The sequence below is a fragment of the Polyodon spathula genome, chromosome 7 (assembly GCF_017654505.1).
Source record: "Polyodon spathula isolate WHYD16114869_AA chromosome 7, ASM1765450v1, whole genome shotgun sequence".
Classification (NCBI taxonomy): Eukaryota; Metazoa; Chordata; class Actinopteri; order Acipenseriformes; family Polyodontidae; genus Polyodon; species Polyodon spathula.
Window position 1 is genome coordinate 19,030,763 of NC_054540.1, and position 27,401 is coordinate 19,058,163.

At 38.1% G+C, this 27,401-nt stretch overlaps 2 protein-coding genes across 4 annotated transcripts in view; both read right to left on the minus strand.

Moving 5' to 3' along the window:
• Positions 1-657: 657 nt before the first annotated feature.
• On the minus strand, positions 658-12,397 carry LOC121318307 (HMG box-containing protein 1-like). 2 transcript variants are annotated; one of them, XM_041254825.1, is made up of 11 exons: positions 12,359-12,397; positions 9,848-10,040; positions 9,351-9,582; positions 9,036-9,171; positions 8,818-8,929; positions 8,161-8,279; positions 7,000-7,156; positions 5,480-5,624; positions 4,669-4,971; positions 3,604-3,745; positions 658-1,442 (listed from the first exon to the last, which is right to left on the minus strand). In XM_041254825.1, exons 1-11 carry the CDS (start codon positions 12,371-12,373, stop codon positions 1,425-1,427), a joined length of 1,572 nt encoding a protein of 523 aa, XP_041110759.1. In that variant the 5' UTR covers positions 12,374-12,397; the 3' UTR covers positions 658-1,424. The 2 variants fall into 2 exon arrangements, with proteins under 2 accessions (XP_041110759.1, XP_041110758.1); XM_041254824.1 differs by lacking the exon at positions 12,359-12,397 and having other exon boundaries at positions 9,848-10,414.
• A 2,135-nt stretch (positions 12,398-14,532) lies between these two features.
• LOC121318309 (cAMP-dependent protein kinase type II-beta regulatory subunit-like) overlaps positions 14,533-27,401 on the minus strand; it is a 34,123-nt gene continuing 21,254 nt past the window's right edge. Inside the window, exons 9-11 of one of the 2 annotated variants that reach the window (XM_041254829.1) lie at positions 25,292-25,360; positions 25,032-25,170; positions 14,533-17,084 (exon numbers count right to left, since the gene is read on the minus strand). In XM_041254829.1, the coding sequence (XP_041110763.1) occupies positions 16,951-17,084; positions 25,032-25,170; positions 25,292-25,360 (342 nt within the window). In that variant the 3' untranslated portion in view covers positions 14,533-16,950. The remainder of the gene's footprint in view (positions 17,085-25,031; positions 25,171-25,291; positions 25,361-27,401) is intronic. The other variant, XM_041254830.1, reaches the window with a different exon arrangement.

Below are 27,401 nucleotides of genomic sequence, written 5' to 3' on the forward strand. Positions count from 1 at the left end.
ACCTATTCATATTGAATATCCTGTAAATATGCCTTGGTTAAATTTGTGTTGATATACTCTGAAGGGGGCGGTCTTTCCTGATAGATTGCATTTCATTTATACTGAGTTTAGCAAAATGGCTGTAGAGTTGACATCATCTTTGTTTGAGGTTTAAAATAAAACTTTTTTTACAATGCTTTAGGGGTAGACAACTGATGTATCTGTTGCAATTGAAACATCCTAAAACTTACCTGCAGACTGTCTGGAGGTGGTCAGTTTGTTGCAATTGGCACTACCTTGCAGGCTATCATTAGTACTACCCTCTGTATTAACCACAGGATCATCCAGTTAGTACCGTTTATCTTTTCATGCTTTTGTGCATTTTCCTTATGCTGCATAAAGTTTGTTTGAAGGGGAACAAATCTCTTCAGGGCCAATATTACACTAAATGTGTTTTTTAGATCCCCCAAACCAAATTCATTTGCAGTAAAGGGATTGTGATATTATATTACATAAAATAAATATCAATTTTTTTTTTTTTTAAATCAGGTACTTATACCTAATATAAGCTAGTTTGTCTATTCAAAAGAAAATATTGTGTCACTTCACATACAGAAATGTAACTTGTTTGACAAGAGGTTACACGGTAGGAAAGAAAGCCCATGTGAAAAAAGAATGTCAACATGTTTAAACTTTTATTTATAATATAACAACATTTTGTGCAAAAGTTTGGTGGGGCAACAAATCTGTACAACATTATTGACAAAATATATGAAAGTTAATGCAAAGCTGAATACAAGCTGTATATTGTAGTTCTGATTGTGTTATTGGTAATTGATTTTTCAAAGATACATTTATTGGTTGTATTAGATACAATAAAGTGCAAAAACACTTAGGTAAGTCTTCCCCCAAGTGAAATGTGTGCCCAACCCACGCATAGTATAATATAAGGCAGTTTAAATCTTATATAGGACACCCACAAAATATATTTGGGAGAAACCCCAGCTACATATTTAAGATTACATTTGAAAGGTAAATGAAATACAATGGTTGTGCAATATGAGTTATACAAATATAATTATATAAACAGCTATGATAAAGCATTTAAAATTCCCCTTTTTACATTTAAAAGACATTTGTATACAACTCCTTTGCGCCATACATTAGCACCACAGGGTTTCAGTTTTCAAGCCTATAAAATATAATTACCTGAAAAGAAAACTTTACTTTGGAAGAGCAAGGCATTTCTGTCATTAAAAAATAAGATCTTTAAGCATAGTTAGTGACTAAAATAAATGTTTTAAAAAAAAGAGTCTCTAATTAAAAAGCAGATTTTCCCATCAAAGTATACAGTTTTGCAGAGATATGGAAAGTTATCTTATGTCCTTACTTACATCCAGTTCGCATTGCAAATGAAGATTCTGTTATCATCCATACCAAAGCACCTAGTTTTGCTGAGAACCCTGCAGGTAGAAGAAAAAAAAAAAAAAAAATCAATAAATTATTATTTTATATATTATATATATATCACACACACACAGCCTAAATTCACTATAACAAAGAACTATATATAACAGAATACTGTTAAAATATGATTTGCAAGCAAGACTGTTATATGATCACGTTTGTTTATTAATAAACGCAGGTTCCCCTGACCCAGTTCTGCTTATATCACCAACACAATCTTTTTATATATCCTTGAGTAACAGAAATTGTACATTTTCATATGCAATTACCCACAGATGTTATACGTACCTTATTATGTTAGACAGTTAAGGTTGGTTCATACTTCGGACAGACATAATTTGTGGTTGGAGTCGAGAGTCTGTGCGACAGGTCGGAATTACGTCATGCGATGTGCATCTTTTCGGGGTCGGACAACGTTTAAACACGTCAAAGTTTGCTGCATGGTCGGAGTGAAGCTGTACAGCTTCTCTAGACGTCTGTGCCTGATGTATCGCATTCATATGCGACAGAAGTATGAGCCAACCCTTACTTATATGCTTGTAAGCAGAAGTCAAATTTCAAAGTGTGTCTGTACTGACCATGTAAAAAGCCAGTGACTGAAGCCTTTTTAAATCCCTTTAACACTAGCACTGCCATAGTGGCTTTTTGAACGGCTTTTGCAATTCAAATTTAAATATCTCTGTGTATGTGAATATCTATCTAGTGCATGTCGGTTCTTAAGTGTTACTAGATATTTGAATTAAATACCCGTACGGTGCTTCAGCTGCAGAGTGGTAAAAATGAAGACATTATAAACACTTGCTTCTGCAACCTCCAGACCCGCAGTTTATGCAGCATATTGAAATCACTCCAATATAGCTGACAATTTAGTCAGGGCTTTGTAATAATAGCCAAATCATTGTGAAAGAACGTATTATATACTCCTGTCGAGTGCTGAAACACTAATGAAAGTCATACTACACATCATATATTATTATTATTATTATTTATTTTATTAGCAGTTGTCACAAAATATGCACACTGAATCACAAAACAGTGTGCTATAGCTACGTTACTTTTTTCTCGTCTGCCTGTCCTCTGAATACAGTTACCACCAACAGCTCAACCCGAGCGAGCCCCCCCCTGCACTCCATTACACTCCTCAGACAGAACGACTGCGCCACCCTGAGTGTGTAAAGGTGTACAGGTGTAAAAAAAAAAAGTGCTTATTCTAAGCTCTTTGCACAAATTAGTGACCATCGGGACTGATGCGAAACAAAAGCTAGAGACTGTTACATTTTACAACGCAACGAAGTACGGTGTGGATATACTGGATCAAATGGCACGGCTATATTTCTCTCAAAGGTGGTACTCGCAGGTGGCCTGTGGCTGTTTTTTATAATGTTTTGGACCTGGCAGCCATCACCGCTTTGGTTTTGTACAAGGAGTGCACCGGCAACACAATAACTCGGAGGGACTTCATTTTGCAGCTAGCCCTGGAGCTACGGCAGAAACATCTTGTTAAAAGACACAAAAGCCGGCTGGCAAATGCCCCTCAACCTTCAGCCAGCACTGTGCCCACTGGCATATGGAATAAAAGACAATGCCAGGTTGCTAAATGCAATAAAAAACAGAACTTTTGATGTCCGCGCCTGTTGTGAAAAGGCAGTCTGTGGCAAATGCACTGGTACAGTTGAAAAGCGTGTTTTCTGCGTAGATTGTACTGAGAAAGTTGTATTAAGTTATGTTATATTTTTGTTTTATACTATTTCATGTTTTATATTTTTATATGTGCATACAGCTTTCCACTTTTGTTTACACAAGTTTATTGCATAAAGTCTATTTTATTACAGTTTTTCATGTTTATGTATATGTGCTGTCTTAAAAAAAAAAAAAAAAAAATTTAATTTTCAATGTAAATACAGAGTTTCTGCTATGAAAATGGTATGTATGTTCATAAATAAAAATATTAAGTTGTACCCAATTGTTTTTCATATCAAAGCTGTTTGAAAATGCAGCTGCACATTTTGCGGGTATGGCAGTTGTATGTAGTCTGAAATCTCAGCGGTTCTAGTGTTAAGTGAGGTGGTCCGTTTTTATTTCAGCTTTTATTTGTTTGTTTTGTATTACAAAGTACTATTACACTTTACAATACAAGAGCTGTCAATTGACACTTACAGAGTTGGTTCGTTTTCTTTTCCAACAATCTGGATTCAAACGCTTCTGCTCTTCTGCCAGCGCCTTGGCTTCCATTGTGTACATCCTCCTTTCCTCATTTTTCATCTTCTTCCACCGATCACCAAGAATCACACTTATGGCTCTGTAACACAGATGCTAAAATTACTGCACATACAGAAGTAATTGCTTGCTAGGCTTATACAAACATTGTGTATACGTGTATTAATGTCAGAAGTTGTAGCTAACAGTAGAGCTTAAAGTACAGCCATTTATATTTTCAGCTTCAGAAAATGTACACTATTTTGAAGACAAACATGTTAGCTGAATAATATTCTGGATCAGGACTTAAGTGTACTGACATGCCAAAATCAGTACTCTGAATTCAAACTCTCTGGATTTCCTATGGTATGTTACTTTGCACTTGCTGTTTTAAATTCATTAGCACATTGATCCTGTCTTATAGGTTCTCATCATATACGAGTGGTAACAGGTTGCACTAATGAAAACAGAAAACTCCTTTCTAACTGAATTCTGATCATTCTGTTTTCAGTGCTGCCACTGTTTAGATTTACTATGAAATAATAAATACACACCCTATGCAGACCAAATTTCACACACTCAATTTGAGGAAAAAATAAAACAAAGATACCTCAAACTACACAAGAGCCATTTACACAATTTATTTATTTTTTTGCAATTAAATGTTACAAACTCGGCTATCAGGCATTTTAAAAATTGGTAAATGAACATGCCTATCATCAGAGCCATCACCCTGAGTTGGAGGAGTCCTCTTTATTACTTGACATCTCCCAGACAATGACTCACGCTTCTTTGAAAATGGCTGCCTGTATCATGGATGATTCCAGAATGGGCAGCAATGTTTTTGTTTGTCTTTTCTGGGCAGTTAGTCACGTCTTTTGTTGGCGATTTTAATATACGCATCACTATACTAATTTAAGACGCAGGCCATTTTTGAGAAGAAAACATTTGTTTAAAAAGTGTGTGTTAAACTGGAAGGAATACAAGTATTTAACAAAAAGGAAACCTAAAATCTGATGTACTCACCTGTTATCCTTCCCTGGGTACATCTGCGTATACTCAACTCTGTATTTTTTTGCAAAGAGCATGAAGGCATTCATTGGTCGTTTGCACTTGTTGACTGTGGCACTGCTGGTTGTCCCTGAGCTGTTACTTTTGTTAGATTTATTATAAAATGTACAGGACGGCTGGGATGAAGGCACAAAGTCTCTGTTTGATTTTTCACAGTCAGGACTGATGGCACCTCCACTGGAGAGGGATGCACGGCGCTGCCGGGCCATGCTGCTCAATACATACACCGCAGAGGAATCCAGAGGGGTGAAATCATAGCTGGTGCACAAGAACAAAAACGATTTGATGTAAACCACATACAGAGCTTTGTCTCCTATAGAAGGCATCACAGGATTGTTTAAGTACTGGGACCAACCTAGTTTTTATGTATGAAACATGAAAAACACAAGCGCTCACTGACAGAATAACCATTTAAAACATTTCCAATAGCAAGTGTCAAACCAATTTATTTTAGATTTTTTTTTTGTTAATCTTTTTCTAAATACCACAGGTGTGGAAATGGTGGTTATGTTGGTAGACTACAAAAAAAAAAAAAAAAAAAAAAAACTCAATAGCTGTGGAAATCCCCTACATTTCCTGTACAACACATGTTTTGTTTTCACTATGTGCACATCTGCTTATAATTCTATAATTGCTCTGGACATGAGAGATGTGTATTTAACTTGACATAAAATGTTTTTGTTATACCTAACAGGATCATCTTATTTCAAAAACAGTTGAAAATACTGCTCAACATCAATAAATAGTACAATTAAATACAACTTACCTCCTGAAAGTGTCAAAAACAACAGAATCATCAAAATTGATGGCACCGGGGTGTCCTGGAGGTAGACATGTATCTCCAACCTGCATCTCATAACAGGGGATTCCATGCTGAACAACTGTGAGGCTTGGGTAAAAGGATGACCAACCTAGAAAAATCAATGAAACTATTTTTAATCACATAAATTGTTCTTACATATGCAGTTAAAGTAGTACTGTTAATAAAAATTAAAAAAAAGCTTTGTATTAACTAGACAAACAAGGTCAATGTTATAATTATGCTTGCTACTTTGATTGTAAATCGGTAAAGCTTGTTAAACATCAAATTCCCCAAAAATATGAGTTTGACAAATACATTTATATAGGATAAAACGTTACTAACACCACTCGCTATTTTTTTCTTACCAAAAATAATAATTTAGAAATCATCTCTAGTCTGTGTAGTTTTTATACTTGCTGTCTGTCCCGCCTCGATTCTGCTCTGAATGGCTAGGGGTAGCTGTCAGTTAACTCAGTGGTTCCTCAATAGGCTAGTGTATTTTCATCGCCAGTCGTTTCATCCTGTTCTGACAGATCTCATTGGCTGAAGCAGCGCTCGAATGCTCTCATTCGTTTAAATGACTGTCAATGAGACATCAAGAACAACTATGCACTTTCATTTACCAGCTACAGCGCCTGTCATTCAAAGCGCCTACTTTGAAATTAGCAGGTTAAGGTGTAGGTAATCTTTTGCTATTATATATGTATACGGTGACAGTTACTAGTTTTTGATTTGAAAATGAGGCGCAAGAGGATGAGTTAATGAGTATTGTGCACAATACTCTGATCGATGGCTGAAGTCTCCACGTCAGGACGAAGTGGGCCAGTCTGCCTTGCCCCCAGTGAGTCCAGTTGTGCTTAACGAGAGGGGAGGAGCTTAAATAAGAAGTGCTAGTTCTGTTCAGCTATCTAATGTTTTGTTATGTGCATATTACTTTTACTTGTAAATCTATGCTATAAAAGTATGTGCAATACACTTTATATGATGCATTTTCTACAGTTTGAGACAATTTTTTAATTTTTGTAGGAACTTTAGCTTTTACAAGGTATAGCGTGACCAAACGTTATTTGAATTAAGAGTGCTGGTAACCATGGTTTTGTTGCATCTCATACGATAAAGGGGTTTCTCTAAATGAGTTTCTCAACGGCATAAAAAGTCTGGCTTTTGTTGATTTTTTGGGGGGGGGGGGGGGGGGGGGGGGGGGGGGGGGGGGGGGGGGTTAAGCATAAAGGTCGATTTCACCCATGCTCTGCTTGAATTGAAAAATAAACATCGGAGAAAAAAAAACATAGTAAATCTTTAAAAAAATAAATGTCAACATAAATCATCGAACATTGATAGCAGCAATCCTAGTTATAATGTATAGAGACATCTTTAAGACTTCTGAGGTACATTTGATAAATTCAATATTACGCTTAATTTTTTTCATAATACTGTCATACTGACCTAACTGATTGAGTTATGTCATAACACATTTTGTTTACCTTTACTTTTCACAAAAAAGGGATGATCCAAACTGCACTCTGCTGTTAATGCCCCATCTTCTGGTGAGCCAGGGTCAAAAGTCAATTTCAGTACCGACTGCCCAAAAGAAACACTTTCTTCATGTGCCACTAATTTTAGACCGTCAGAACCATAGCTCTGTAAATTAACAAGCCAAAGAAATATGCATTATTTATTTATATATATATATATATATATATATATAGACACACACACACACACACACACAACACTTTCACTAAAGGTCAGAACCGCAGTTTGGAGTAACAGATTTCCCTGTGCAGACTTTATCGTTCACTCACCGAGCTTCTTTTGTGAACACAGTCTGAAAGACACAGAGTATTTAGCAGAACCCCCGCACCACCACCACCACACTTCAGGGTCAGTATAATAATTGAACTGCTCTATGCTGCAACTATTAGTCAACATGTTTTGTAAGAACAGACTTCACACAAAAACAAGTCTCCCCCAGTATTTATAGTATTGGCCAGTTACAGGAATTAAAGACAGAAACATATCAGTCCTTCAAACATACAGCAGAACACTACAAGCAGCTAACCTTGAGTAGACCAAATCAAGACAGAAATTCTACTGAGAATACTAGACTTCTTAAAACTGTGTATTCTAAAAAATGACTCCTTTTTTTATTTAGTAGTTGCCAATTGATTGTACCCCATTTTTCTCCCAATTTGAAATATCCAACTGTATTTTAGGCTCAGCTCACCACTACTGCTGCGCCGAGTCGGAAGCAGCGAAGATGAACACACGCTGTCCTCCGAAGCATGTGTTGTCAGCCAACTGCTTCTTTTCACTCTGCAGGCCCACCATGCAGTCAACCCAGAGCTACAGCGTCGGAGGACAATGAAGCTCTGGGCAGCTTTCAGGCAAGTCTGCAGGCGCCCTGCCAGTCTACAGGGGTTGCTGGTGCGCAGTGAGCCGAGGACACCATGGCCGACCTGAGCCCTTGCTTCTTTTGACCAGCAATGGGCATGATTTACTCCCTTAAAGTGGGTGCCAAATGTACATGCAGAGGTGTTAAAAGCAGCATGTGAAAGGTATGTGTGTGTTAAATAAACTAACCATGAATTATATAATACCATTAAAACATCTGTGTCACTTAACTCTAAATAATACACATTTACCTTGTTAATGTAATGGTTTTGTGGGAGTCTCTCATCTTCAAACTCATCTTCAGATTCCGCCAGGTCCTCAGCATCCTGCCACTCTACATTAGGTCCCTTATGAAAGCGCAAGCGGGTTCCTGAATATCAAAGAATTTTAAAAGAACCTTATACCCGCTTTTTTAAAAATAAAAAACGAACAATGGAGAACATAGATTAATTACACTACACATGCCTTGAATAGTTTAAAAAAAAAAAAAAAAAAACAGTCTTCTCAATATCTGCCAAACTAGCTTTTTTGGGGGAAAAAAATTGTAAATAAAACGTGTTTTCGTTTAATTAAAACATTCAACCTAGATTTAGGTACCAAATACCAGAATTTTTTTTTTTTTTTTTGGTCAGAGTAACAAAAACAATTGCAGTACTCCTAAACTCTAACTAGGTGGCACCATTTCCCCATAACTATCAAATAAGATGACATTTGTTCTAATAACGGTTTCTGCTTAAAATACAGGCTTGCAATATTTCTGGGGTATGTTGTTTTCAGTTGTATTGGTACATCATTATATACATGAAATATGGTAAATAAGGCAACTGCATATCCCAGATATTCCACTTACTGAGATCATAGTTTATATAACAATTTACAGACTTATATCCAGAGCCTGCTCTTGTTACCTTTTAAAAAGCAATGCCAAGCAGTCGTGGGCCATGAGTGGGACCAACCTAGATCATCGTCATCTGAAAGTGAAGACGTGCAAAAAATGCCAGACTCTGATTCGCTGTTTGCCTGAAGTATAAAAAGAAAGCAAGCATTAGGACTCAAATAAAACTCATGGATGGATGCTGTAATTGTATAAATGACAGCCCTAATTATATAAAATATAGTTGCATACCCGCTCATGTTTAACTACAGCCCTTTCTTTCCAGTGGGTCTCTGAGAATCTTGGCTCGCTGTCTGAAGCGCATGGAGGAGGACGAGCATAGGAATGTAAACTTTTGCTTGTTGCTATTATGTGTACAGGAGATGATCTGCATAAAAAATACATTTAAAAAAAAGTTATCTGTAACAATATTCATATTTTGCATAATAAACACTCATTTACTTTACACTCACATTAATTAAATGCTATTAAGGAATACAAAACAAATGTACAAATATCTGTAACCACTTAAAGTTGACATTTATAAAATTTGAGAAATGAAAGCACCTGTTGTAAAATGTGCACTGCATAAGGGGACTCTGTGGACTGGTGGCTATATTGGCCAGTTCAGTCAGCCAGTTTGTGCCACTGTTTGGAGAGCCTGCATTGTCTGATGGGCTTGATGTATAGGGATTCCAAATAGTCCTTGGGCGCTCCTGATGAGACACTCCAGCACTGAGTTGAAATACTTTAGGTGAGGCTGTATCTTCCTGCACAGCTTGCAATTCAGGAAGGTCATCTATAAAACAAACGCTGTATTGAATCCATCTGCACATGGTTGCAAACAAACAATGTGATGACAACAGACTAAACCTTAACTTAATTTGGAAATTACATTATTTCTAGCACTACTGGTTGAGAATTTCTCACTTGTGCATACGTATATATATATATATTTTTTTATGACTTGCGTGATGTTTACTTTTGTTTCTATTGTAATATAAAACACATCAAAAATATGTATTTTGCCAAAATCATAAATTCCAGTTAGTGTTATTGTTTACCATACTCCATGCGATTCTCACTGGCGGGATATCCAGGTGAAGACGGGAGGTCTTCATCACACTTCAGCATCTCAAAAGTGTCATCCATTCCTGAAACACTCTTATCCACCAGCAACTGAACTTTCTGCACACTGCTGGGCACTGATTTTGTCGTCACTTCCCACACCATATTATGCCATTTCACTTTATCTGACTTCAGAAACAAAATGTATTTTTGTTCAATTAAAACGTTTGGAGGTGGGGTTTTTGTCAGAAAAATACTACAAACCTCCTCATTAATATATATAAATAAATAAATGTTCTCTGTATGGCAGTAGCCCAGGTGAATTCCCCACCAAGGATATAAATGACACATTACAGGTGTCGCTCATTACAAAATTCACTGACATGCAGCCACAGCACATATTTAGTAGCTTCTGGCAACAAGTACCCATGCAAAGTCTCATTAAAATCAAAACAAGCAATTCCCAAGATTTAGTCTTCACTAGCTCAGCCATCAGAATCTGCAACTCAACAGAATGCCAACAGAATCACTAGTCAACACTAACTAAAAACAGGCCCCTTTGAAACAAACAGTTTAACAGAAAAAGGCCACAAATGACTTACATAATGAAGCCGTAAAATGTATTACAAAGTAGCAATGTGTAAAGTATCAATACATTGTGTGTGTCATATATAACTTATAATATATTCATATTGATCAGAATATATATGTTGTGTGTGTGTATATATATATATATATATATATATATTATAGATATAAATATATATATCTATATATATAATTTGGATATATATGAATGTTATGTTACTTTCATTGTGTGTGTGTATGCATACATTCTGAATGATTTTAAGAAATGTGATAAATTAAACCAGGGCTTTTCAAACTCAGTCCTGGGGACCCCTGTGTCTGCTGGTTTTCATTCCAACCTAGCTCTCAATTACTTAACTAGACTCTTAATTGAACTGACAATTTGCTTAATTAGACCTTTTTACTTGTTTTCAGCTCTTAAACAGTTGCAGTTCAAGTTACTTATACAATGTTACAGCTAACTTGAAATATGCAACTGTTCAAGAGCTGAAAACAAGTAAAAACGTCTAATTAAGCAAATTATCAGTTCAATTAAGGGTCTAGTTAAGTAATTGACAGCTAGGTTGGAATGAAAACCAGCATACACAGGGGGTCCCCAGGACCGAGTTTGAGAAGCCCTGGATTCAACTAGTAGAATACGCCACACTGCGTATACAACTTCTGCAAGGTAACTGTTTTTCTGTCAAAATGTACATTTTGGTTTTATCATTTCATAAGTCACATACATTATGCAAACGTATAGCCTAGCATGTCCTATAATCTTACACCATAATGGCAGCATATGTCGTGTTTAAAAAAAAAAAACATGTACATTTTTTCAGGCTTTGAAAGGTTAGGTTTAACATTAACACGAAAATAAATAAGTACAAATTATTAAAACGTAATTAAAAGCATATTAAGATATTACAAACAGTGGTCGTCTTTATTCTCTGTATTTTGTATTGTATCAAGAAAGTAAGGCCCCTAAGTAAACAGTAATTCACAGCTCTTTGTCTGTCAACTTTCTTTCCCTTTCGCCATTTCTTTGCCATCATGTGACTTCTTGCATGCGATCCTTGTTTGTAAACTTTAAGACTTGACGCATGCGCTCCAGTGCCCATTCATTCCGAACTGCGTAACAAAAACTGATCAATAACAAATAGGATTAGTCTAAAGGAGATTGGTTATTAATAACCAAAGTGGAATTTTTTTTTTTTTTTTTTTTTAGAAACGAAAACTAAATATAATTATTAACATACAGATGGGTAAATTAAAAAAAAAAAAAAACTATTGAAAAATAAATACGAATAAACGGACTTTCTATTTAAATAGCAGACTAAATACAAAGACAGCCCTACACCACATAGTTTCCAAACGGCCTATTTTACTTACCATAAACTAACGACAGTAACATACGGTCAATATGTATTTTCATTGTGGAAAAAAAAAAAAAAAAAAAAAAACAGCTGTCGACAAAATCTTATTTTTTTTTTTCCTCCCTTGAGAATGCAAACTAAAAATATCTCTAACCTTTTCAAACTTTAAAAGATAGTTCAGTTATTGTGAACTACACACTATACAATAAAACTCCGTGTGTATACAACAATTTCAGAATCTGTATTGGGTAACATTTGTAAACTACTAAACTAAGAATGTCAACAAGTTTGGACACGGTGACCGTCGACCTGTCAAAATGGTGAAATGAATGAATCTAAAAAAAAACGTCACAGACAGACAAGTCCCTGCGCTAACCAAAACAAACTCACAAAAACGAGAAGTCACGATTAAATATACAACTCGGAGGACGATGTCACTCACAATCCGTCCATGCAACGCCATTCCCTCAATTCAGTCTATCCGTGACAAAGCTAATATTTCGCGTTTGCTGTTTATTTCACTAGGTATATCTTTCGCTTCTTCTATGAAAGTTTCTCACTTACCAACCCAGTCGCCATTACCGAGTATCTCTAATATTCTCTAAAGGGGTGGGAGTTAACGTTTTTAGACACGAAACCTAAATGGTCAAAAGGAAATGTCAATAAAACAAAACACTTTCCTACTGGCTAAATGAGTTGCAGGAGTGGGTGTCATCAGTTTGTGTTTAACGCATAATTTCTATTGGTTGATCAATACGTCATTCATCTATATTTCGATATTTATTGGATGCATATTACATCATTCGCGATGCTCTTAATTTTCCGATATCTGGTTGTAGTTTCTTTATCGTGTAGTACCGCTAGAGTAATGTAATCTAATGTAATAAAGAGAAATAATAAACTACATCTCCCAGAGCACTGTACCACACAAGTAAACAATGGAATATCAAACACGTAAATAAAGGTGTTTGGTTTTTGCATGCAAACCAACTGTGTCATGCGTTAGTTATTGTGTCAAATCTAAGTAAATTGAAAAAAAAAAAACTTTGAAAGAATGTTATTTTGATGTATGCACAATAGCACTTGATACTAAACCTAATCTAATGCTGTTGGAAGTGTAATGTTGCAGGTAGCAGTGCTTTTCATTGATTATAGATAGATATGTTTGCTGTGCACATGTATAGGTAACAAATTAATTAAACACCCCACCTGTACTTTGACATAAACAGCAAGTCTTTACTGACTGCTTTGTAGCTCAAAATTCAAGCAATGTGTTTGTGTGTGTTTTTTTTTTTTTCCTGCATTGGTTTCCTGGCATGAAACACTGGGTTAGAATAAAACCAAAAATAAATTAATAGTAGTTTTAAAAAGCCCTAAAAAACAAACAAACAAATAAATAAATAATGCAAATCTAGCTAAACCAAGTTCATGTACTGCATACAATCATTCTCTTGCAGTGAATTTGACACAGCTGCATCAAAAAAATGGTTAGACGTGTGACAAACATACTCATTTAGTAACTGTTTATCTGCTTAACAGAAGTGTTATGAAAAGAAAACACTCAGGACACAGTTTAATTCAAGGACCCAGGTTTCAAAACATATGTGATGGTTTATACAGTACATATGTTGACATTACTGTATTTAAACTGCAAGGTATACATTTGATAATAGACAGATGTGAAATAAATATCTAAAGTAACTTCATATAATTAGTTTGGTTATTAATGTTTGTGGCACAGAAATGAAAAAATAAGACATAAAAACTCAAAGCTAGTAATAGGGTCAAGAAAGTGGCAATTATAGCTGAAAACCTAACTCCTTGAAGTCTCCTACTCACATCACCTTAAAAAAAAAAAAAAAAAAAAAAAAACAATGATACCGATAGCTATGATAATCATCCACTGCTATCTCAGACAAATGTATTAACAGAAATGTTTCTAGATACACACGAATAACTACACTTTATTTTATATAAAACTGTAATTTATTTTAAAGAAGTCAAATATAACTAACAATATAATACTGAAAATATTCTGGCATTCAAAGCCTTCAGCACTTTCAGCTGTAATACAAGAAATTAACTGCAGTTTAATTAAGTCAACGCTAAGCTAGTGCAAAAAGTGTTTACTGAATGTCGTACAAGAACAGATGGATGCACAACTTTGTTGAGCAACTAAGTTAAACTGGTGTAACAATTTATAAACTGAACTTTATAATGACTCTATGACATATATAACATGAAAAAGTATTGATGTGCACAATTGAGAATATATTATTGATGTAAGATTTTCATTTAAAACAGTGGTAAGGGAATGCTTTAACTCTCTGAAGCTGTATCTAGGATGCTGGTTCCATTTGGAAGTGGCAGTCATCATTTAGAACACTTTAAATAACTGAACTTTGATAGTGATGTCATTTTCTATTATCCATTATGCTATTTTAACTACTGCTGTGACACAAAGAAGTCTTAAAAACAATGTTATTTTTCAAAAAAGCCACCTATCATTCCTTTTAATTCTTGCTCCCGTGAGCTAGATACTGGTAGTTTTTAAAATTTGCATCCCTTGTGTACAACTTTTGCTTCAACCACCAAAATACATAGTAATACATTGGAACAAAAAGCAGGGGCCAATACAAAGTGTGTGTGTGTGTGTGTGTGTGTGTGTGTGTGTGTGTAAGTGTATATATATGTAATATGTCCAGGTGTGATATATATAATATATATATATAATATATATATATATATATAAATACACACACACATTTTTTTTGTCTGCCTGCCAATTATTTCCTTGTTTAATGATGAGCGCTCTGTAAGAGATGCCCCTCGTTATTATTCAATTTTAAAGTTGTGTAGTAATAATGTAACGTTAAACAAGAATACTGAATTGGGTTAAATCATTATCGCAAAACTGACAAAAAAATGGGGTGTTTAACAGAATATAGGCCTATTAACGTAATTGCAGCTCACAAAACAATTCCATAAATCTTAGCCATTTTGCACTTCATTAGCTACAGTACAAAAATCTCAAATATTTTTAAAAGAAACACGTTATATCACGCGTATTTTAATTTTAAAACACGATATCTGGTACTACTTTAGGTTAAAGGAAGGTGTCTGTTACCATGCTTTATTCTTGGATTATTTGTTTGCACTTCCTGGGTCACTTCACCTCAGAAGTGTCTTCTGGGTCAAAGCATGTTACTGGCTGAAAGCATCTCAGTCAATTATGGAAGCAACTGACTGAAATAAGCTTGTGAATTTCACTCTCCAGGTGAAATAACGTATGAAGCAGAAGACAGTAAAAACGCATGGCTTAGTGTAGTACCACATATCATGCTTTGAAATAAAAATACATGTTTGCTATAATGTGCTTCTTTCAAACCTGCACACCTGAGAGCTATAAAGTTAATAGATGTGTATGTATGGCAGCTAAATGGTATGGAACTATTTTGTTAGCTGCAATTACTTTTAACTGGTTCCCAATGTATATTAGGCAAAATTAACTTTTTTTTTTAAGCTTTTAACAAGGTTTGGGGAAATAAGCAGTTCATCTTTCAGGAATTAAAAAAGCTTAAACTCCTTTAGACTTTTTTTTTTTTCTTCCATGTTATACTTCAAATAAATGAGTCACTATTACTAAACTAGTGGCATATAATTCTCACTTTCACCTGAAGAAGAGATATTTTGAAAGCTTATGCTTAATTATTTAGTTAATCCAATAAAAGTACCCTCTCCTTCTCATCTCTGGACTGATATGGCTACCATTTCACATATCAATCACTATACAGCAGTAATTCTTAATTCCTGCACACAAATGAAAAAAGCACATTACAACAAAAACTTACATAAACTTTAATACATTTAAAATAGTGTACCTTTCTTTCAACTTATATTTGAAAATATTTTCAATAATATTGGGCCCATCCTTGTTGCTCTAAAAATATATATTATAGTGAAGATAGTAAAATTGTTGGTGCTGCAACCTAGAGATTATTTTTTATAAACATTTGTTTCTGAAACAATGCTTTTGGAACTGACAGAAAAAGTGCACTTAACAGTGTCTGTCAGTAGAATAACAATAAAATGCATGCTAATAAAAACCTAATTGGTTCAATATTTTCATGGGGAAAACTCCAAAGACAGAATACATTTTACTTAGGTGTCACTTACTGAAACTAGGGCAGAATTTACTAATTTGTATAATTAGGAGTGCAACAAAACATGCATTTTGTATTGGGTAAAGACAAGAAAAGCATATTCCACTTAAGATTGTATGTAGTGTAAATTAACAAATGTTAAACTTAACAACATCTACCAAATAACTGTTATAGAAACACAGAATGTTTGATATTAGTGATGAGAAAAAAAGTGTATAATCTGAACAATCCATTTAAGAACAATGCAAATGTTATGTTTTATATATTGCTTTCAAATATGTGAATGTTTTGGGGAAACAAATGTACAAAGTAAATGACAATCAACTTCCATGGAAAATGAGCATTAGAATTTCTATTTCACTGTGACTTTAATAAATTGATCAACAAGTATGAGTAACCTATATAATATACTAATGTCTGCATGTTGATGAACATATTAACTGCAACTAAAGGCTTTTTTTCTCTCGAATGAACACTTCTTAATTTCCCCAAAACAAATTGTAAAACTAAGACAATTTACAGTGCAATTATAATTAAATTAGGTCGGGGTCAAAGGAATAAAAAAAATTGTAAAAAATCTAAAAAAGTTTTAAACTTTTGTACAGAAAAAAAAAAAAAAAAAAAATTGTAAAAAACAAAGGTTTAGCCTGCCAAACAGGAAAAAAAGAATCTGAAGAACTAATTCTTGAGTTCTGGTAATATAGGGGAAAGGGAAATAGTTCTAAACCCCAGAAAGGGGGTTGGGGAGGGGGTGGGGGCTGTTCATTTATGAGGCATTCCCCCATGAATCCTGGAAGTGTATGAATACTTATTTTCCCTAAATAACTTCTACATTGCTATTGGTTGTTTACCATTTCACATTTCTCAAAAAGCAAAATAATAAAAAATGTAAGTTACAGAAATGCTTTACATCTACAGAAAGATGACAGTTTCCTTGGACTAACTCTTTTTTTCCTTCCAACAAGACGCATGTTTGTACTTTTTGTTGTCTCCTCATGCAGTGGGATCAGATATGTCCATGTTTGTTCCAAATAGTTCAACAAGCTGCTCCTCGTAGTTTACGATGTTTCTTTTCATGATGTCCATACATGGGCCCAACAATCGTTCAAAAGCTTGCACATCCATAACTGGGGGGGGAAAAAAAATCATCATTTTTCTAATGGGCCACCAAAAATGATTATAATATGTTGCAAGAATAAAAAAAAACAAAAAGCTATGGGGCAATTTATCTGATAAAAATCTTAGGGCTTACAACATTTATATTCCTTCGCCACTGTAAAAAACGAAATTCTCTTGGGGATTCCAGTGTCTCGCCTAGTAAAAGAACTGCTGTTTGGCGCACAGGATGAGCCAGCCGAGCTCGATTCTAATTCCACTTGCCCACTGTTAAATGCCCATCCACAAAGACAATCATTTTATAAGAATGTCAGCTATATTATAGTGGGTGTCAAGTTCACAATTTTGACTGGTTTATGTCTGCCCTGTTTTAGGAATGCTTGCAAAGACATAGTGCAGTTTAGTACCAGAGATTAGTAAAGTAAAACATGATGGGAACTTGAAGTTGCAGCAGTTTTGTGAGTTCAGGAAAAGAAAATGCATGTTAAAACTTTTAAGTTAAAACCTTTGCAGCATTTTGAACAGGTTGACATATATTCAAATAAGTTGCAAAAAGAATACAAACTTTGCTTGCAGTTATCCAATCTTGAAAAACACAAGCAAAAAGAAAAGGGGGAACTGATAATGATGTCATTAGGAAAGGTAACAATGTGAAAACTCATAAGCATCTGTTTTGCGTCCTGCCATATCCCCCATGTTGTGATTATGAACAGAGCAAAGTGTGAATGCAGGTAAAATCAAGAAAAACTGACATCCCCTTTAATAGTCTTACTGAATAAATATTCATTATTTATAGCAAACACCCAACCACAGGAGCATATTATTAGGTACAGTGTAGAAACTTGCTGTGAAAAATATGATTAGTGGCAAGCTTTCCAGAAAACCACTAGGGGGCATGTGTGTCATAATTGTAATGCTTCAAGTAGATTAGTAAAGATGCACTCATTTAAATTTTCAAGTACTTAAACCCTTCTATATATATATATGTGTGTGTGTGTTAAATATGTTTGATGTATTTATGCTTGTACAATACATTTACAATCTACCTGCAAATCAAAATTGATGGGTAGAAAACGAACACTGTTCAGTAAATATGTGAAGACTGTGTCTGAACTGTGTGTTATATCATAGTGATATGTATATATATATATATATATATATATATATATAATATATATATATATATATATATAATATATATATAATTAAATCTGTGTATCAAGCATATGTGTATATATATATATATATAGAGAAGAGAGAGAGAGAGAGAGAGAGAGAGAGAGAGAGAGAGAGAGAGAGAGAGAGAGAGAGAGAGAGAGAGAGAGAGAATAGAGAATATTTACACCTTCACCCCGCATTGAACTATTTAACAGAGGATAGCTTTCTTAGTCATACAATTGAGAAAGATTGTTTAATTAAAATTAATTGTTTTTTTGCTTAATGTAAATTTTTGGTTTTCTCTACATTGTCTCCTTAGTTGTATCCCTCACAAGCTGCTTAGTTGGATGTTCAGTAGCTTCCCCTTGACAGCGTTTGCTCTTTTAAAAGACCTGCTTTCAGGATGTTTGTTTAGATTGCAAAGGCAAACCTTTGCCCTGTCTTCAAAATCACTTACCATAAAAACTGTTGTATAAGTCAAATTTCTGGGTATTTTTAGGGGGGCCCAAAAAGGGAGGCATGACTAATACAGTGGTGCGACTTTTACACCGTTGTGTTTAATGATAAACTGGTAATGTGTCAGTGGACTTATTACAGTCACAATTGAACAACAACACAATAAAGAAATGCAAAAACACTATTTCTAATGAAATAGTTAAAACATATTAAATCCCAACAACCCCTTAGTCATCTTGAATGTCAACTAAATGCAGCTAGCAGACACGGGAACTTGGGAGGAAAAAATAAAAAAATTAAACACTGACATATGCACCAAGCATGTAAGAATTATTTAATGACCACAACACAGATGTGTAATAAAAACGGCTCAATGAGACAAAAACAGAATATTTAAACTTTAAATACTATACTATACTATACATTTTGTACTAACACCCTTGCTAATTTTTTTTCTTGTATAATTCTCATGCAGCTGTATTCTCTTTTCATGCAAAGCAGCTACGCGATTTAAACAGGAGTATGCTTTTTTGGATGGATGGAACGCAAGTGTTTTTTTCCAAACAAAAATAGCTAAATAAATGTTAACTAATATTTTAATGTTTGACAATTTCCTCACGTCACACTAGTACTTCACACTCAAGTTTTTAGTTTTTTGCAGCTCCAGGGTACTGTATTTACTTGCAGTTGAAACAAGGGCAGGTGGGCTCAACAAGTGATGCTATTTTAATGGTTATACAGTTTTTAAAGTCCAGATTAATCTTTGTTACCTGCTTTGAAGCATGTTTGAAGCTTATAAGATAATGCTGCTCTAGAAAGAGTGCAAAGAAGAGCGACCAGAATTATTCCGGGCTTAAAAGGCATGTCATATGCAGACAGGCTAAAAGAATTGAATCTGTTCAGTCTTGAACAAAGAAGACTACATGGCGACCTAATTCAAGCATTCAAAATTCTAAAAGGTATTGACAGTGTCGACCCAAGGGACTTTTTCAGCCTGAAAAAAGAAACAAGGACCAGGGGTCACAAATGGAGATTAGACAAAGGGGCATTCAGAACAGAAAATAGGAGGCACTTTTTTACACAGAGAATTGTGAGGGTCTGGAATCAACTCCCCAGTAATGTTGTTGAAGCTGACACCCTGGGATCCTTCAAGAAGCTGCTTGATGAGATTTTGGGATCAATAAGCTACTAACAACCAAACGAGCAAGGTGGGCCAAATGGCCTCCTCTCGTTTGTAAACTTTCTTATGTTTATTTAATCACAGTATGTTACCATGGATTCAAGCCTGAGTTATCTTGTTTTTTGCAACAGAATGGGTTTCAAAATTAAACTTGGAAGGATGACTCTTAGTTTCAAACACTTTGAAACACTTTCTGCAATATGTAAATAATGGACTGTGATGTTTGTAAACATTTCTACAGAGAATTTGTCACTAGATTTGGTGACTTGTTAGTCACAACGGAGATATTATTAATGTTAATGAGACGGAGAGCTAATATAGCTACTGCAAATGAAATCTAGTAATAATCTAGCGACGTTCTGTTTCAAACAAAATATATACTGAACAAAAATATAAATGCAACATGCAACAATTTAGAAGAGTTACAGTTCATATAAGGAAATCAGTCAATTGAAATAAATTCAGTAGGCCCTAAACTATGGATTTCACATGACTGGGAATACAGATATGCATCTGTTGGTCACAGATGCCTTTTTAAAAAAGAAAAAAAAAAAAAGTAGGGGTGTGGGTCAGAAAACCAGTCAGTATCTGGTGTGACGACTATTTGCCTCATGCTGTGCAACACATCTCCTTTGCATAGGGTTGATCATGCTGTTGATTGTGGCCTGTGGAATGTACAGTTGAAACCGGTATTCATCCATGAACAGCACTCTTCTCCAGCGTGTCAGTGGCCATCGAAGGTGAGCATTTGCCCACTGAAGTCGGTTACTACACCGAACTGCAGTCAGGTCAAGACCCTGTTGAGGACGACAAGCACGCAGATGAGCTTCCCTGAGACAATTTCTGACAGTTTATGCCGAAATTCTTCGGTTGTGCAAACCCAGTTTCATCAGCTGTCCAAGTGGCTGGTCTCAGACGATCCCGCAGGTGAAGAAGCTGGATGTGGAGGTCCTGGGCTGGCGTGGTTACAAGTGGTCTGTGGTTGTGAGGCCGGATGGACGTACTGCCGAATTCTCTAAAACGACGTTGGAGGCGGCTTATGGTAGAGAAATGGACATTCAATTCTCTGGCAACAGCTCTGGTGGACATTCCTGCAGTCAGCATGCCAATTGCACGCTCCCTCATAACTTGAGACATCTGTGGCACTGTGTTGTGTGACAAAACTGCACATTTTAGGAGTGGCCTTTTATTGTCCCCAGCACGAGGTGCACCTGTGTAATGATCATCCTGTTTAATCAGCTTCTTGATATGCCACACTTGTCAGGTGGATGGATTATCTTGGCAAAGGAGAAATGCTCACTAACAGGGATATAAACAAACTTGTGCACAAAATTTGAGAGAAATAAGCATTTTGTGCGTATGGAAAATTTCTGGGATCTTTTATTTCAGCTCATGAAACATGGGACCAACACTTTATATGTTGTGTTTTATATTTTTGTTCAGTGTACTTATCTAAAACATAATACTCAAATAAAGATAACATTTTACCATAACGGTTTACCATAACCCTGGTTCCCTGAAAAAGAAATGTCAACCATTACGAGTTAGGAAATGACCCTTGTGTCACATGACCTGCTCACATATTTAAAAAGCTGCCTGATAGGCCCGGTGTGACCACGTGTCTGTTGCATTCTGGAACAAGACGCTACGTCACACAGCAACCTTTGCCATTTGATTCCGTATGGCAATGAAGGCGAGCTAGCAACCTCGCAAATTTAATGGCTGACTTTTCTTTTTCAGGGAACCAAGGTTACAGTAAGTAACCTAACGTTCCCTTTCAATCTCGAAATGTCAACCATTATGAGTTGGGAAATGTATACCCAAGCTGTCGCAGTGTGCCAAAGTAGCAACAAGCCTTGCTCTGGCGTGAGCCTAACTGGAAAGCTGCTGTGCAAGAGGGCAAGCTGCATCAAGCACTGTGGACCCCACAGAAGGCTCAGCTGAAGTAGCCATATTCAGTCGGTAAAACCTTACAAGTGTATGCGGTGTGGTTCATGCCGCAGTGTTACATATGTCAGGTAGCGATGCCCCACGAAACACTGCCCAAGATGTCGTAGTCCCTCTAGTGGAGTGCGCTGTCACATCACTTGGAGAGGGTAGGTTAGCTAGCTCATAAGCCAGCCAGATCGTATCCACTATCCAATGTGACGAACATTGCTTGGAAAGAGCCTGACCTTGAGTATGCGACCCATAACACACCAATAACTGGAATGTCTGTTGCCATGATTGAGACCTATCAATGTAACACCTCAGTGCCCTGACAGGGCAGAGTGCATTAAGTCTCTGATCTGCTTCAGGGGAGAAGGGGGGCGGGTGGAACGCCTCCAATTCCACCGACTGGATCAGGTGAAACTGCAAAACAACCTTAGGCAGGAAAGCCGGGTTAGTGCGTAAAGTAATGTTATCACCGCTGCTGGCAAAGCGCAAACAGGAACTCTCTATGGAAAGGGCCTGTAACTCACTGACACGTTTAGCTGATGTGATGGCCAGGAGAAAGGCTTAAAAGACAAGTATTTAGGGTCCACTGAACGCAGAGGCTCAAAGGGAACATAGAACTAAGTCCAGACGCCAGGAAGGCACCATTGGCCTAAGGGGAGGGTGGAGCCGCCTAGCCCCTTTTAAAAACTGCACTACCAAAAAATGAGCTCCGGGAGACAGAGTCCATTTTGACGTGGCACACAGATACATAGCAGCCAGGTACACCTTCAGCGTAGAGGGGATTTACCCTCCTCGAGGAGGCCCTGCAGAAACTGTAAAATAACCGACATTGGGCAGGAGGTGGGGTCATGGTCTCTCTCCAAGCACCACACCTGGAAAATCCTCCATTAATAAGAATATTGAGACCTTATTGAAGAGGCTCTAGCATTCTGTAGTGTGGCTATAACAGCGTCTGAGAGCCCGAGGCACTCTGATACTCCCGTTTAGGGGCCAGACCCACAGCTGGACTGACCAGGGGTCCGGATGCCACAGACGGACTTGCAATGTCCCAGTTGGCCAACAGGGAAGCGAGCGTGTAGCGGGAATCCAGCTGGATCCCCAGGAAAACCGTAACTTGAGCCAGCTGCAGGGAGCTCTTCTCCAGGATAAGCGTGAGCCCCAGCCGGGTAAGATGCTCTATCACTAGAGCCATGTGAGACATGGCTTGCTCCCGCAACTGACCACAGATGAGCCAGTCGTCCAAGTAATTGAGGACCCTGACCCCGTGCAGCCGCAGGGGTGCCAGAACTGCGTCCATGCACTTGGAGAAAGTCCTGGGAGCAAGAGACCGATCGAATGGCAGAACACAGAACTGTCCCGAAAGGCAAAATGGAGGTACTTTCTGTGGCCAAGACGTATCGGTACGTGAAAATACGCGTGCCGGAGGTCCACGGTCGCAAACCAGTCACCAGAATGTGACAGGTAGTTAGCATCTTGAACTTCCTCTCCTTCAGGAAGAAGTTCAGGCCTCTGAGATCCAAAATGGGACGGAGCCCACCGTCCCGCTCTGGTACCAGAAAATACCTTGAGTAAAAACCCTCCTGTTGACATGGGTGTTCTACAAAGTGAATTACATGCTTTGTGAGTAAAGCATTCAATTCTTGCGTGAGGATAGAAGCCTGTGCGGGGTAGGACACCCGAGCCCCTGGAAGGGAGAAGGTCCGGCTCGAAACTGGAGTGAGTAGCCGGTGTGGACAGTTGGAAGCACCCACGTGTCGGTGGTGCATTGCCTCCATGCCAGAAGGTGGTTCTGGCTGAATGTGTGCAGGGCCTGAGGATGGAGCCCGTCAGGGTTGCTGCTGCTTCTGCTGAGCATGCTGGACTGTGTTCGGCTTGCACTGCCTCTGTTGAGGGCGCTGCTGTCAAGGGTTGGTTGCGGGGGTACTACCTGCTTAGCCCAGGTGGAGCAGCCACTGGGAAAGTGCGCACAATGGTCTGTGGAGCAGCAGCTCTGGGTCTCCATCACTGTTGCCCCTGGTGCTAGGTATCAGTGGGTCACGGAAGCAGCTCTGTGAGCTGTTTTGACGACTCCCTCATGCGGTGACACAGCTGCAGCATCTCTCCCTCAGCTACACCTTCGGGCCAGTCATGGAAGATGGGCGCTCTGAGCAGGGACACTTTGTCAGCATCCGTCCGGGTCCCTGGCTTGGGAGAGCCAAAGCTGGTGTCGCGTAACCACAAGGTCTCCCAGGTTACGTCAGATAGCTTGGCCACTGTGCCGAGCTATGCTGAGTAACTGGTTATTCACCAGCTTCGGCTCATTAATAATAAAAGGAGAAGGCTGGGCAGACAGATCCTGCAGCAGCTGCGACTGGTACACAGTTAGCAGACAAGCGGTGTTTGCTAGTCTTGCTGCCAGTGCCCCCGAACTGTATGCCCTTTTTAAGTGCGTCTCCTTGACCCTACACTGTTTATTTGGTAGGAGAAGTCACAGGACAGCGTTGAAATAGTTGATGTCTGCACCAAGGCAGCCACCGCAGAATCAATGGGTGGGAAATGCTGGAGCCCCAGCTTCTCCGCACCCTGGAGGGCATACAATGCTTCCACCCATCTACAGCAAGTGGGCGCTTGGCTGCCCCATGTAGACTGCAACTCCTCCACAAAATCCGGGAGGACCAGGAGGGGCTTACAGCGCTGTGTAGTCGACCAAGGTTTCAAAGACCGATTGGCGGATCTGGGTCTCCTCAGTCCAAGGGATCTGGACCCAGGCAGCAGTTCTACTCACAAGGGCTGCTAGCTCATCTGCCAGCGGACTGCTAGGAGCCATATATGTCTCGGACGGGGAGCCCTCTAAACAGGAGGGGTCCTCCGTTCCCCTTCAAATTCACCTTCCTCTATGGAGGTGGCCAGGGACACCACATCGACCTGCTCCTCCTCTATCAGCTGAGACTGCAGGAGAGCAGGGACCAGTGCTGGAGTCTCCAGTGCCCCAAAACTCAGAGTGGGTGCAGTGGGAGCTGTCAAATTGACAAGAAGCTCCAACAGCGACTGTGCTTGTAGCTGCGTCATTTGTGCCCATAAGGCAGACACATCTGCATTGGGCGAGTACCTTAGCTTCTTCGCTTTCTTGGTCTTGGGCTTTGCCTTACCATTAGTGCCTTGCCCTGTAAAATATAATTGGACTAAATGTATTTTAAAACATAAGGTAGAACTCCTTTAACTAACAAGAATAATAAAAAGACAGTACCTAAACATTTGACATTTCCGACAGCATATGCTGAAGCAGCTCGCGGTTTGTTTGTTACCAGAGCTAGCTCTCCAAAGTACTGTCCTCTTGTACACCGTGCGATCTCTACTGCACCATTTTCTTCCGCATTAAGTTGACTCTGGAATTAAACAGATATTCGTATTGTCAATTTATGAGTAGACAAAAGTTTTGTCTCGATCTGTGCTATGCTATATCGTATGTTGCGTTTATACAAGTGTTACTAACGATTCGCATTTTACCTTGCTTCTTTTCATTGTTATTTTTACTTCTCCAGATTCCACAATATAAAAAGAATCAGCTGAATCTCCCTGCAAAAAAAAAAAAAAAACATTGAAATGATTCATAAAAATGTCATATTGCAAGTAGAAAGATACTTAACCCTTTGCAGTCCCCCCCCCCCCCCCCCCCCCCCCCCACCCGAGTAAAACAGGTTTAAAAGGCATTGAATCGCAAAAGGGCACTCAGTACTGTATCTCCAGCTAAGCCTCATCCCTTGTTCGCTGTATTTTTCACATATCTCTTTATAGACGTGCATACTGATAAATCCTCTCCTGATCACTCGTTTTATTACCACTCCTTAACAATGCGACCCAAGTCATTTATTTTATTACTATAACATCAAATAAAAGCTCCGTAATGGCCGTGATATTGTTTGAGCGCTGGATGCAGAAGCAGCTATTTCCTTTGTTATGTCCGTGTTATCTCTGTAATGCATGGGGCTATAACATGGGGCCTTTTTTTTTCGGTTTCATTCGGCCATGGAAAGGTTTTCTTGGCTCTTTCCGGAGAAAAAAAATGACTAGAGACCTGTGCTTTACGTCTTTTTGATGATGTTGGACAGGAAAGGGAAAATTGTAATGTTGGACCTGGTCCTACACAGGACCGCAAAGGGTTAAAAGTGACTATATACTTAAGAAATATAAACATAAAACACTGTAGAATATAAAACACCTTACAAACTTAACAGTTACAGATGAACCCGTTTTGTATTACTTCTCTTAATTACGCCCTGTTTTATTATCTCAATTTTTCAGAAACCACTCGTCATGCACCATAGGCTCTTTGAGAAATTATCTCTTAATACCATCTCACAAACCCGCTTATTGTGATGTTTTGTGCAGCCTGTCGAATGCTGCATGGCCGGGCTTTACTAAGTAACCAAACGATATAATTAATTTCTAACGCAACTAACGACCAATAATCACCTCAGCTGGTAAACTGACATTTTGTGCAGCCTGACAAATGCTGTGTGGACTAAAATGGGATATAGGTCTGTTACAAAACACCAATGTCACCAAATTTTTCTTTAACAGTCTTATTCACATACACACAAAAAAAAACAAACATCAAGTGTAACACCTAATTGACAGCTCTCATCAGTCAACAATTCATGCCGTTTTTAGATAAATGACACAAACTGCTTCATTCCAGTTGATACAAAACAATCTCCCAAGTGGCGCATCCGGGAAAGGTGCTCCGCGTGGAATGCAGGATGCGCCCTATAGTCTGGATGTCACCGGTTTGAGTCCAGGCTATTCCACTGCCGACCGTGGATGGGAACTCCCAGGGGGCAGCGCACAATTGGCAGAGCACCACCCGGGGGAGAGGGCTTAGGTCGGCCAGGGTGTCCTCGGCTCACCGCACCCCAGCGACCCCTGTACACTGGCCAGATGCCTGTGGGCTTGCCTGTAAGCTTCCCAGAGCTGCTTTGTCCTCCAACGCTGTAGCTTTGCACTGGCTGCATAGCAGGCCTGCAGAGTGAAAAGAAGCTGACGGCACACGCTTCAGAAGACCGCGTGTTTGTTTTCTCCGCTCCCAAGTCAGTGGCGGGGTGTCACAAAGACGGCCGGAGTGGGTGGCGTCAGACCAGAAGCAGGAAAATAAACAAAGAGAGAGGTGGAGTTTGGGGGAGCTGAGCGAATGTTTTTCACTCAGCATTTAATAAATTAACAGAACAGACAGAAAATAAAAAGGTTGTGCAAACAAAAACACAAGACACGGCACATTCGCGAAAATAAACAAACTAACAAAACAGACAATACAGACAAACACAGTGAGCAGATACTTATCTACTATTATTATTATTCTTAAGATTATTTTTACCTCCGTCTCTTATCCCGTTCTCCACTCACCGAACACCCAACCCCGAGTGGGTGAAAACATGCAGCTTTTATGCAGCTGTACCAAGACTCGATTGCTAATCAATCATTCAGTTGGAATCTCGGTACAACTGCACGTGAATTAATAAAGTGCAATTCCCCATGCTCACATATTATTACTTTTTACTTGCACATGAAGTGCTGTGCAATCCTCGTGCCTAAACACAAATAAACATTTTAAACACTCGTG

Coding starts and splice junctions, on each gene's coding strand:
- LOC121318307 (XM_041254824.1), bottom strand. CDS start 10,202: ATGTGTCATTTATATCCTTGGTGGGGAATTCACCTGGGCTACTGCCAT. Junction 8,280..8,817: donor TTGGCATTGCTTTTTAAAAG/GTAACAAGAGCA, acceptor TTTGATATTCAG/GAACCCGCTTGCGCTTTCAT. Junction 5,625..6,999: donor CTTTTTTGTGAAAAGTAAAG/GTAAACAAAATG, acceptor TGATTTTTCTAG/GTTGGTCATCCTTTTACCCA.